Consider the following 12,742-nt stretch of genomic DNA (forward strand, 5'->3'; position numbering starts at 1 on the left):
ACGGATTTTATTGTTTTCCTAAGCAAACTTTAGGAAGTCAGCTGTCAAGGGAGAGAAAAATTGGCCAAACACAGTGACTTTATTACTTGCATCGTTGCTTCTTTCTAGCTCTAAAGTTAATTGAAAGTTGCCATGCACATTCAAATTCAATGATCGTCCCTTTCTAGAATAAGGCAGCGGGCTAAGAACAAGATGTAGGCTTAGTGGACTCCATGATTAAACCGCATTCAATTCCCAGGAGACTAGATGACTGCAGGCATTTCCAGAGGCACAATCCAGTGGGGTAGAGAGAGTCCCAGTTAGGAAGACCACATATCTGTGGTCTGGTTCCAGCCTTACCACTCTCTGGCTATATTTGCAGCTGGTTGGGTAACTGCAATATAAAAATATATTGGTGTGCCTACTGCATGAAAAGCACTGTATTATGTGTATCAAGGAATGGATTTTGTCATTTGACAAAAATTTACTGAGCACTTACAATGTACATTCACTGTGCTAAGTGCTGGAAGTTTCACTATGAACAACATCCTATTCTTGTTCTTGAGGAATAGCACTTCAACTTTACCTCGCTGTTCTCAGTTCTTTTATCTTAAATGAGAAGTAACCTAGATAATTTCGAAGATCATATCTAGGTCTAAACATTTATGCCTCCCAGAATTCTCCCCTAGATCTCTGTATCCCTTTTGGGGGTGCCAAGGGGGTTGTTCTGTTGTTTTAATTCAAGCAAACATTTACAAAAGAGGATTAAATAGTTTTCAAACATACATTATGAACAGTAAATATATACTGTTTGTATATTAGATTTCAAACATACACTATAGTATGTATCTAACCATGCACAGGTTTGTATGTTTGAAAACTATATATTTTTTCTTTTCCCAAACAGCATATATTGATTTGAGTTCAGTAATGTAGTGTCTCTCCCTAAGATCTTTGTTAAGAGTTGAATCTTTCTCTGGAATTTCATGAATGCTTGATCTTTATTCATGATAGTATGAGGCCAGGAGCAGAATATTCAAACCATTGAATTTTGGCCAACTGCCTAATGTGGTTATAACCCAAGTCCCTATGGAAGAGACATGCTGAGCATACTCCAGGCCAAGGAACACTGTAGCCAGGGCCTTGACCCAGACCTTGAATGAATACTCTACACAGGTGAGGTAGGCATTACTACCTTGGGGCCACAGGATTCCTTCTGCCTAGCCTACATCCTGCATCATGTTCCACTCCTCCCTTCTTCTGGACACCTCCTGACTCCTGTCTTCAGTTCTCTCCCAAGTGGGAGGAAGCCCCAGGGCATTTTCTGTGGCAGAAAAATTCAAAGAAGGATAATCAATCCCAGGAAGGAAAAAAAAACCCAAGAGAAAGATCCAAAAGGCACTCCCAACATAAGTAAGACATTTAACTGTGCTCTTACCACAAAGAGGTCTACCCATAGCATCGGTGATATTGGACATTTTGGAAATCTGATTCACAGTAATATGCCAGTAATGTTTTCTGAAGTCAAACGTTAATAGATGGCCAAAGAACAGGAAAGTTGAAGGGGTTTGCGCTCTAGGTTTCTTGGAGTCTACAGCCTATTAGTCAAGGAAGGAGAATAGACCCAGGTAGGAGGAGAATGGGAAGAAGGCAAGGAAATGAGTGATAAATTTTAGGGCCAACTGGGGAATTCCAGTGGGCAAAGGGTCTGAATGATTTTCTCTAAAGGACTTACATAACTAGTTTAAGGTTTCATTGGTACCCCACCTCCCTAAAGGGGTTTCAGATTATGTCTGTGGTCTTGGCCAGCATGAGCATTTATAACCACTGAGGCTCTAGGCATAAAGGCCTAAGAGATCAGACCGGAGCCAAGATAATCCTAGGCCAGAGAAGCCATCAGGTTGCCTGGAGCAGGATGCAGTTTAAGCAAAAGGGGTCCCTATTGAAAAGGCCTTAAACACCACATAATGATCCTAACTATATAAATTTGCCCTTCTTTGGTCTAAAAATCCCAACATCAGAGGCTGCTGCCCCAACCTGGATAGGATTTCTGATGTTTTCCCATGAGTTTATCTGACCTAGATGTAAGCTTAAAGTAGGCAAGAGCCTTAATCAAATAGTGCCTATGGTAAAGGGGAAACTAACATTTTTATCAGTATTTCTCTTCATGCACTATTGAGTCTAGACAAACAGAACTGCTCACACCCCCATAGCACTCCAGATTCTTTAGAGATCTCTGCCTAGGTTCATTCTCTTCATTCAAAAATATTCATTAAGTGTCTGTGAGCCACTGTTCTAGGACCTTCTGGATCCTAAATCAAACAAATTAGATGAAGTTCTCAAATTTGTAGCCCTTCTCCATGGACTGCTTTTCATCTACACATTGAAATTCTGACTATCTTTAAAAAGTTAATACAAATGCTTCCTCATTTATTCATTCTTTCAACAAATATTTGTTGAACACTTACCACATGCAGAATCCTGGCTCAGGCAGTAAGGATACCACTGTGAAAAAGATACCACTCACTCAGCATGTGGTTTGTGGGGGACACCAACAAGTAAAGAAGATAAAGTGACAGTGCCATAAAGAAGCACCCAAAAGGAAGTGATGTCTCAGTGCTTCTCAAAGTTTCTCATAGCACATGTAGGAGATGGCTCTTAGCTGGAGGTGACTGGCTAGGATGCCTAGCTGCCCCAGGCTCTGCCTGGCCACCCTAAGGATTGAGAGGATCACTGTCTCAGCACACTTGTACCCCAGTCACAGCATACATGCTGGTCTGGTCTAGGCAAAGGCCTGAAGGGTAAGTAGATGCGAAACTGTAGAAAAGATATTCAGAGTCCTGTAGGTGTTCATTTAACAAGTCTTTATCGAGCTATGTGCTAGACACTGTGCCTGGGGCTAGGAATACAGAAGTGAACACAGAACCTGTGCTTAAGGAGCTTTTACTCTAGCAGAGAAGACAGACAAATGGACAAGCAATTACAATACTATGACATAAGTGCTCTAATGGAGATAAGCTCAAAGGGTTATGGGATTTTACCCAAGTCTGAGAAGTCAGAGATTTACAGGATAGTAAAAATGTAAGTTTAGACCTTCAAGTAGGTGGAGTGTGAGTGGGAGGTGGGAAAGGCATTCCAAGAAGAGAGTATGGTAAAAGTGAGACAATCATGGCAAATCTCCTTTTGCTATCCCCATAAGCCCTATACAGGTTCCCCACTATCTAAAAGTAGAGCATTCCTGGGGCGCCTGGGTGGCTCAGTCGGTTAAGTGTCCGACTCTTGGTTTTGGCTCAGGTCATGATCTCACGGTTTGTGAGTTCGAGCCCTGCGTCGGGCTCTGTGCTGACAGTGCAGAGTGTTCTCGGGATTCTCTCTCTCCCTCTCTGCCCCTCCCCCGCTCTCTCTCTCTCTCTCTCTCTCTCTCTCTCTCTCTCTCAAAAATAATTAAAAAAAACTAAAAAAAAATAAAGTAGAGCATTCCTATGAAACCTTTCATAAATCAAAATAGTGCAAAGCAAAGCAGCAGCAATTACCCTTAATTTATATGGAAAATTTTAATTTGAGTATTCCCAGACCAAAAAAATAATCTCTCTGAGGCTTTTCTGATACCTTTGGACACATCTTGCTAATGGAGGCCCCAAATAAATGGAGAGAAAGCCCAGATGCTCACAGACACGGTTCAAAGGTGTGGCGGCTGAGCATAGTTCCCAGGGAAGGGGCTTGACAAGGCCACTCTTTCTGCTTGGGGTACACACTGCCTCTATAATGGCTTGCTGCAAAGTAAACACTGAACACTATTTTCACTTTTTGCCTTTTTTTTTTTTTTTTTGTAAAAACGAAAATCCTCCAGATTTCTTTGGTCAAAACAGGTACTGATGTGATGGAGGTTTTTCATAAAAGCAAAGTGGCTTAATAACAACTTTCAAAAAGCAGGTATACCTACATGCCATCTTTTTTCACTCCTCTGTGCTTTGCCCATGCTCCCCTTCCCTGGTTGGCAAACTCATGCTTTAGAAGCCAGCTGGAAAGTCACCTCCTTTGTGAAAGACTTCCCCAGGAAAAATTTAGTCATTCCCTCCTCTCTGCTTCTACAATGATGAGTGTATGAATCAAAATTCTGGACACATTGTCTGATAGTGAATTCTTTTTCTGATAATGTAAACTAATTTTATTAGGAGCTATAGATATGAAATTAAATTATGTTTCATTCATTTAACAAGCTCTCTTTAATAAAAGGAAAAATAGCAAAAAACAACCAAATATCATATACTAGATTATCTGTGTCCTTATTCTTGTTATTCATCTGTTAAAATTGATGGCAATGTATATATATTAATTTAAAGAATTCACACTGTTAAATAACTTTAATTTTAATTTTTGCTACTATCTCTATCTTGTTTCTAAACATTTACATGGATTATGACTTTAAGTTTTTAATGGTTGTTCATTACTTTTCTGATTGATGTATTTCTTAGAGGATAATATGTTTAAAATATTCTCTCAAGAAAAATCTTTGTATTTTCATTAGTAATTTTTACAATCTCTTTATTCAGAGTTCAGCTCCTTCATTCTGTGACTTAAGTAAATGACTCCTTTCCCTTGGTACACGTTGAATATCACATAAAGGAGTGCCTTCCCACATGCTCAGTCCTGAAATCACACTTCGACCTGCTGCTCTTGTATTTACCCCTCCGATTCTGGATACCCATTATTTCCTGGATCTACAGTCCTCTTGCTGCTGTACAGCTGTTCAAGCTGTCATTATCTTCCACTTGCAATAAAAAAGGGCCCCTTAACTAGTTTATCCATGCAACCATTCAACGTGAGATTGCTAAAAGGCCAAGTCTTTGGGATGATTTTCAATTGTCCACAAAACAAAGTGCTGACTCTTGGGATTGCTATGTAAGCCCGTGCAGGGGCCTGTCTTTATCTCTGGGTATTCCCAATCTTGCACCCAAAGTCTAAGCAATGTCTAAATGCTTGCAGTAAGTATATACTGTTTGGGGGGGAGGGGACTTGGGGGCAATTACTAAGAGATTATCAACCATCAGGGCAAGAGCCCACGCTAGAAGCGGGGAATGGGATGCCTCCAGCTCGCCCTGAAAAGTACAGATTTTTTCCAGTCATAAATACATCACATTTTTGTGATCTAGTGATAACTGTCAAGCAGAGCCAGTCAGACTCTCCAATTCCAGCCCCTTTCCGCCCCCCAGCATTTCACATCACCACGACCTGTGGTTTTCATCCTCCAGCTTTTCTGCTTCTGAAGTTCTCTGGGCCCAGGACGTCCTCCACCTCCCATCTCGTTCGCGCTTCAGGCTGGGAGACTGTCCCTTCCCGCTCGCCCACGCCACCCTCCCACCCGGCGCCCGCGCCTACTAGCTCCAGGTCGCCCGAGGCGCGGCCGCAGGGCGGTCTTCGTCACCGCCGCACTGCTCCGTGAGAGGAGGGGCAGGGAGCTGGTCCTCTGGGGTCGTGGCGTAAGGGGGGTGGGGGGGGTGGGGTGTCGGCCGGTCACGTGGCACGCCGATAGTCACGCGGGCGCCGCTCAGCTGACCGGGGGCTCACGTGGCCCGGCCGGCCGAGAACGAGGGGACCGGCGGGCCATGGCGGGCTGCGGGCTCTGTTTTTCGCTGCTGCTGGCGGCAGCGTTCGCCCGCCAGGCGCAGGCCCTCTGGCCATGGCCCCAGTACATCCAAACCTCCGATTCGCACTACGCCATCTTTCCGTACAACTTCCAGTTCCAGTACCACGTCAGTTCTGCCGCGCAGCCGGGCTGCTCCGTCCTCGACGAGGCCTTCCAGCGCTACCGCGACCTGCTCTTCGGCTCCAGCTCTTGGCAGCCTCCTGAACCCACAAGTGAGTCGGACCTGCCCCCGCCTCGTTCCCGGCTCTCAGAGGTCCTGCCCGGGGGCAGCTCGCCAGACCTCCTGAGACGCCCTCCTTTTGGCTCCTGCCCAACCCTGTTGTCTAGTCACAACCCTCTGGCCTCCACTTCCTCCTGCGCCTTTTCTCCAGCCGTCATCTCAGCGTCCCCAGCTCCATTCTCTACTTCGCTGAGCTGACTTCTGGAGCCAGGATTTCTCCGTAATCCTGTCCCCTGGCTCTGTTTCACCAAGAATGCCTGCCGCAGGACTACAGTTCAATCTGGATATCAAATTGCTGAAAGTACTGTGCCTGGAGACATCGAAGGTGATCCCTCCGACCGTGCGCAAGTGTCGCAGGGTCCTAGTGAGGCTGTGACTAGGACTGGGGAGAGGACAATAGAGCTGACACCAAAAATTGGCAAGATAAGACATTGGAGATGAATTGGTCTGTGCAAAATTACATAAAAGTGTCTGACACATAGCATGCCCAGTGAGAGAAATCAGAGAACACTTCCATAGGGAAATGAATTTTGAGCAGCCACTTATTGTGGGGTGGTGGATGTAAATTGGCCAGGACTGAAAGAGTATTCCAGAGAGGAAGCAAGGCTTGACCAAAGGTACAGATGGTTCTGACTGAGCTCAAAGTGCTTTGAGGGTGTGTGTGTTGAGAGTGAGGAAGAATTGTTGCATCCACAGGACTCCTGAAACAGAATGCTACGGGCACCAGTGACAGTCACAACAAAGTTTATTACAACGAGAGGCAAGGCCGACCAATCGGGACCAACACTCTTGATAAGAGTGTGGCCCCGAACAGCCGGGGTACAGAGTTTTTAAAGCCGATCACATCGTTTTATCATTATCTGGGAACAGAACAGAGAAACAGTTCCCAGATGAGTTAGAAACAGTTGCCAGATGAGTCAGAAACAGTTATCAAATGAGGTAATTATTTTAGACTTTCTGCCGCTAAGTTGCAACCAGTGGATCTCCTTGACCTTGTCTCTGATGCTCTTTTTTTGAGCTTTTGTTTCCTTCATTGGTAAAGCCTGATTCACAAGAGTATGAAGTATGATTTACAAGAGTAAAAGCAAGGCTGTTATCTTTTGACCTTCAGTGTCAGAACAAAGTTGTTATCTTTCAAGCTAAGCGTTAGCCCTACAGTACAATTTAACCCTTACAGAATGAGGTTGGGGAAAGCGAGACTGAAGTCAGGAGTGCTTTGGATATTGGTTTCATCTAAAACAGAAGGGGTTGGCAGTTTTCTTTCAGTCAGTTGCTGAAAATTGTGTTTGAGGATTATTATTTCACAGCAAATTGGTAAGTAGAGTCAGCAACAGATAGGGATACAATTCTACTTTCTGGGCTTAAAATTTAGAGTTTTCTTGAAACTATTTTGGAATTTAGTTCTCAAGTGACGATGTATAGGTGTTAATGGGGAAGCCATATTTATGATTGGGCCATATGATTAACATCATTTTGTACTGTGTTTCAAGTGCGATTGAATTACTTTTGCAAATGTTCTCATTTGATTTATAGAATTAAAGGCATTTCATTAAACAGATGGTACTGAGAGAGTGACAGATAATTGAGGCAAAGAAATAAGAGTCTCAGCATCAGGGTAGTTCTCAACTGATAAGATGGATTAGGCTGGGGAGGATAAAAGGGTATTTGTGTGTGTGTGTGTGTGTGTGTGTGTGTGTGTGTGTGTGTGCTAGGTCACGTATTTCTCTGAATCCTTTATGACAAGTAATGCCTTAGACAAGATTGGCAGTCAAAATGTTTATTTTGGTATAGAGCAGTTAGGGCCTGACTTGTGCAAGAAAAAAAAAATTGTCATCTAACTGGTGTGTGCCTGTTCCAGTGCCAGGCACTCTGGAGGTTACAAGAAAAGTATGCTCAGAAGTAGTAGGCTTGGGCGCCTGGGTGGCTCAGTCCATTAAGCATCTGACTTAGGCTCAGATCATTATCTCTTCGGGTGAATGTGAGCTCCGCTTCTCTCTCTCTATGCCCCTCGTGGGATTCCCTCTCTCTCTCTCTCTCTCTCTCTGCCTCTCGTTCACTTGTGCCCTCTCTCTTGCTCTGTCTCAAAAAAAAAAAAAAAAAAAAATTAAAGTTAAAAAAAAAAAGTAGGCTCAAGCTTTGCAGTCCAGTTAGAGAAATATGAAACAAAAGGACACAATGTATTTTAAAATGCCCAAAAGATAATTAGAATGTTTGCCACTGTTGTATAAATTAGGATAATTCCTGTATTTCTAAATTAAGCATTTACCTCCATTGCTATAGGTCTAGAGTTTAATGAAGAAAATAGAAATGGGGATAATATGTGACAATGGGTCCTGTAAATTCTCTAATAAAAGATTTAGAGACAGATAAGAAACTAAATAAGATGTTTATTTCAATTTGTTACCTTACTGTGAATGAATGTGCTGTATTTGAGGGTTCTTATCCCTTGAGAGATAATGAAAACTGGTTTGGATGAACATTACCAAAGACACAGAAGTAGCTTCCTTCTTTATTCTTCTTCTGGAGTCTTTCCTTTGAAACATTAGTCTCCTGGGAGGCTTTCAGATGGCTTGAACTATAATCCTTCTTCTGCAAAAACAAGGATGAATCCCTGGAGGGGAAAGCAACATCAGCAAGGCCCACCAGACCATATTTCTGTATGGGGCTGATTTTAGGAAAGAAAACAACGTATGCAATTTAAATCTTGGCTGACAGCTTTCCATCTCCTTCTTCCACCTAACTTCCTTGTAGGTTCCGGGCCAGTGTTCTTTTTAATGTAGCACAACTTCTGGTTTTGATCTGAACCTGGAATTCAGTGGAATCCATACTTCTCTGAAAAACAAATCTCTTTTGGAGGTTTGATTTGATTCTGAATTCACCTTCAGGAGTTAGCTGTAGTCCACTGATTGCTGAATGGTCTAGGAAGGTGTTTAGTATTTGCTACCAGTTTTTGTTGTTAGAGGTGTTTCTGCCAACTGGAGGGTGTGTGTTGCATGTTGTTAAACCTGTTAAATGGAATTATTTTAAGCTCTAGATACTTGAGTGAACCTACCTCCCTGTTTTGATTATTGAGCCACATCTTGTTTATGACTCAAAAATCTGCTTCCTTGGGATGGTACCTATCTGACATTGCCTCGAATGCATTTTTTGGGTACCTGGTGGAGTTGATAAAGCCCGAGTTTTTCAGGTAAAGTGCTAAGTCTGATTATGCCATTTGGCTGAAGTCTTTGCTTTTCTGAAACTAGTTGATTGAAGCTGTAGTATTTAATGGTTATTAGAAGTTTGCATCTAGTTGTGATATTCACACACTCATACCTGTGAATTACTTAGGATACCATTGTCCCTGAACAGAATAACTCCTTTTATTCTAGAATGGAAGGAAGATTATTATGTGACTATCTGGATCCTTCTGCAGTCATTATCAATATTTGATTTGCTCATCCTCAGATATGAAACAAGTGACTAGTTAGTAAGTGGCATAGTTTATTACAACCTAAATCTCCTAAAATACCTCCTTTGGCCATGCCTTCTATTGCGATGCCTGAAATATAATAGATACTTAATTATTTGTTGGATATATTAAAAGGGCTACTTTGTATAAAGTAGAAAGTGCCATGATTTTTTCTATTTCAAAGATCATCATAAAGGAGATGATTTGCAGGTTTCATTTAGAAATGATTGACTTTCAAGTTTTAAATTTGGAGTATTAGCATGTGATTCCAGGGAAAGGAGGATCACACTATGCTGTGGTCCCAACTGGGACTAGTCTTCTCACAAACTTGGAGATGCCTTGGAAGTGCATCTAGGGAGTGTAGGAGGGAAACAGATAAGGTTGGGCAGCAGGGGTGGGGAGCAGGAGCAATGCTAATTAGTGCTGCACTCTAATTGTACTAGTGGCTATGTACACTTTAACCAAGGACAGGTTATTCCTGCGAAGCCTTGATGGCCCCTAAGTTTATTGTTTTAAAGCTAAGAGGAAGAAAACCATGCAGGAAGAGTGTTTTGCAGTTGAGTTACTTTTCTTGTGAAGGGGTATGTGGAAAATGGAGGAATATATAAGGAGGAGAAATAGGAAAATTTGGAAGGGGATGGGTAGCAGGAGCATAGTTTTTGTGAGGGCCAAAATAATTGTGCTCCATGTTGAATTTCCAGGGCCTAGACTAACTTGGCCACCACCAGCCTCTCTTCCCACAACCTTGTGTTTTCTTTATTGTTAAATCATAATATTTCCCCAATAGCTTGGGATAGTACTGACTCCACGAAGCTCATCTTGATCAGGATGTGTGTGGGTAGCCTTGGCCTGGTTTATGAAAAATTCAAGTCTCATTTCCTTGAGCTATCATTGCTCCCCCTGGATATTCTGCTTGAAAACCTATACAGTAGACTCAAGATTTATTCAGGAGTCAGCCAGAGAATATTTAGCAATCACTTGTTTAACTATGTGCCCTCATGCAAATCACCTAATTGCCAAGTAGTTGCTGCTCCTTTTTTAATCCTTCTACATTCCAAGCATTTCTGAAGATAACAGGGAGATAGTGATGAATGTTTTTACAATCTTTGAAGGAAGATACAGTAGAAGGAAGAACTTGGTGATTTTAAAATAAAACAACAAAAACTAAGTCTAAGCCTCAGAGCTGCCGTTCCTCCCATCTGCTTCCGCCTGACTTCCTCATCTCCGAACAGAAGAGTGAAGTAGGGCATTGCAGGTTTTTTGCCGATTGGTACTTTGTTTTTGTGTTTTGTTTTTATCAGCAAGTGTGAATTCTTTTTTTCTTATGGCTGCACAGTTTTTTACTGGGGCTTATTGTCGATTTCTTAGCCTGTTAAAGGCATAAACCTCAATCCTTTTCCTGTGGATTACACAGAAGAAAAGGAGTTTTATTGCCCACCAATACTTCTTTTAGAAGTGAAAGAGGTTACTTTTATGTTTCTGCATTTTCCTAAATTTCCTCTGCCGGCCCTGGAAATAAATGAGAAGTCAATATGCATCACCAAGAGGTTTAGCCCGTTGGATTAGGAGTTTTCTCCCACCTTCGTGGGGCCCCTGACAGCAAAGTCAGCTGACTAGAGGAGATTGGATCTGTAGAGGTGATAGTCTTATGTGTGCAGGGTTTTCTGTGATCTGCCTCAAGGTTTATACATCTATAATCCATCATAATAGAGAAATGGATTTGCTTTCCTTCTCAATTCCTGGCTATAGTGAATAAGACCCATTCCTGTGTCAACTTCTCTTTTTCATTTCCTTTGCTTCTGTTTAAAGCTTTTGTTATTGCTTAAGCTTAGCTTTGCACTCAGCCCTGATCCCTAGCCCATAGTGGTGTGCTATTGTTATGTCCACTTCCTGAAGGTGATTAGACTTGGGTATGGTGTAGAACTCTTGTCTTTGGAAGTGTGTGCTTGGATGCAGGAAGTTTGGGTGCTTACCGCCTTTGGTGTCAGTAAGCAGCCTTCCCTTTTGTGTAAAGCTTTGGAAGCAAAGGAGATGGCTTATCAGGTACCTTGTGTCCTAGATGAAATAACTATTGTCATATTTGACCTTGTCCTGGTAGTAGCTGGTACTAAGATCCACATTAGTGGCTTTGGTCTTTGGACTAGAGCCACAGTCCTAGTTTGATTCAGAGTTCTAAGTTCATGTCCCTTTTATATGTTAAAGTCTCAGCCTATTTGCCATACAGAGTGACATCACACAGTAGTGGAGCCTTCAGGCTCCTGTGAGAAGCTCATGAAAAGCCCTCACAGAAGCTGTTCCTATGGTGTGGTTATCCCACGAGGCACCCGGATGCTGGGCTCCTCCGGCAAAGTGGCAAAACTGACTTTTTAAGAAAAAGGAAGTAGAAGGTGGAAGGAAACTAGCATTTATTAAAGAGTGTCTGGCGCTTGCTATGTGTTATGCCCTTTAATCTTTGCAACAGCTCTGTTAGGTTGGTGTTATCTCCATCTTTGAGAACTGAGACTCACAGAGGCTAAGCAACATGTACGGGGTTTCACAGCCAGTAGTGGTGGGGCAGAAATTCCAGTCAAGTCTGTTTGTCTACAGAGATTGTGCTCTTTTCAATGTGCAATCTTAGGGCAATCTACTACTTACAAATATTTTCACCAAGTGTTATACCAGTTAGCAATTTGGAAAACTACTGGCCTTTGGTAGGAGTAAGCTTTGATCATACTTTAGCATTAATTACCTCAGATAATAACTTCTAACATCTGATTGCTTAATCATTAGCACTCACGTTATGAATGTTTTGATCCTGGGCCCATCATTATCAGATTCCAGTAGTATTTCTGGCCAGCTTCCTTCTTTCCATCCATCCTTAGTACAAGTAGTATTTATTAAGCAACTATAATTTGTCAGCACTTGTCCAAGAATATGAATTGAACTGTCCTTGTCCTTAAAGAATTTACAGTCTCTAGAAGTGGGAATACAGACCTACAGTAAAGTATCAGTAAAGTGATTTTTGCTGATAGATACAAAATGCTTTGGGAACACCTGGCCCAAGTGTATGTGTTGGAGTGGAGGGGAGACTACATTTTGAGAAGACTTCCGTTAAAAGCTGTCCTATCATCTTTGAAGGTAGTAGTTGATGGGGACACAAGTAGTAATCCACATGGGAAGAACTGTACACGGGAAGAGCTGTCAGGAAAGAAGCCTTCATGTCATGTATTTAAGAAACTCAGTCACTGGTTGAAGCACACAGAGCTAGGGTGGATCAGCAAGTTAGCTGTATGGTACAGAAGCTTGAGAGAATGAGTTGGAACACCTCCAGGGGACAGGAGGATTCAAAAGGTGACCATGAGAGGGTGTTAAGGTGTTGTTGGGTAACTGCTATGCTAGAATGTGGGTTAGTTCTTCCTCTTGAGTGTTGAAATTACCTAGGATGATAGTCAACCTTGGAATGCAG

At 42.4% G+C, this 12,742-nt stretch overlaps 1 protein-coding gene across 2 annotated transcripts in view; it reads left to right on the top strand.

Moving 5' to 3' along the window:
- Positions 1–5,557: 5,557 nt before the first annotated feature.
- HEXA (hexosaminidase subunit alpha) overlaps positions 5,558–12,742 on the top strand; it is a 44,792-nt gene continuing 37,607 nt past the window's right edge. For both annotated transcript variants that reach the window (XM_047074841.1, XM_047074840.1), the window contains exon 1: positions 5,558–5,838. In XM_047074841.1, the coding sequence (XP_046930797.1) occupies positions 5,586–5,838 (253 nt within the window). In that variant the 5' untranslated portion in view covers positions 5,558–5,585. The remainder of the gene's footprint in view (positions 5,839–12,742) is intronic.

Source organism: Lynx rufus, unplaced genomic scaffold (genome assembly GCF_022079265.1).
Source record: "Lynx rufus isolate CCGP_SWC_20201006 ecotype Redwood Valley unplaced genomic scaffold, mLynRuf1.p SCAF_13, whole genome shotgun sequence".
Taxonomy (NCBI): domain Eukaryota; kingdom Metazoa; phylum Chordata; class Mammalia; order Carnivora; family Felidae; genus Lynx; species Lynx rufus.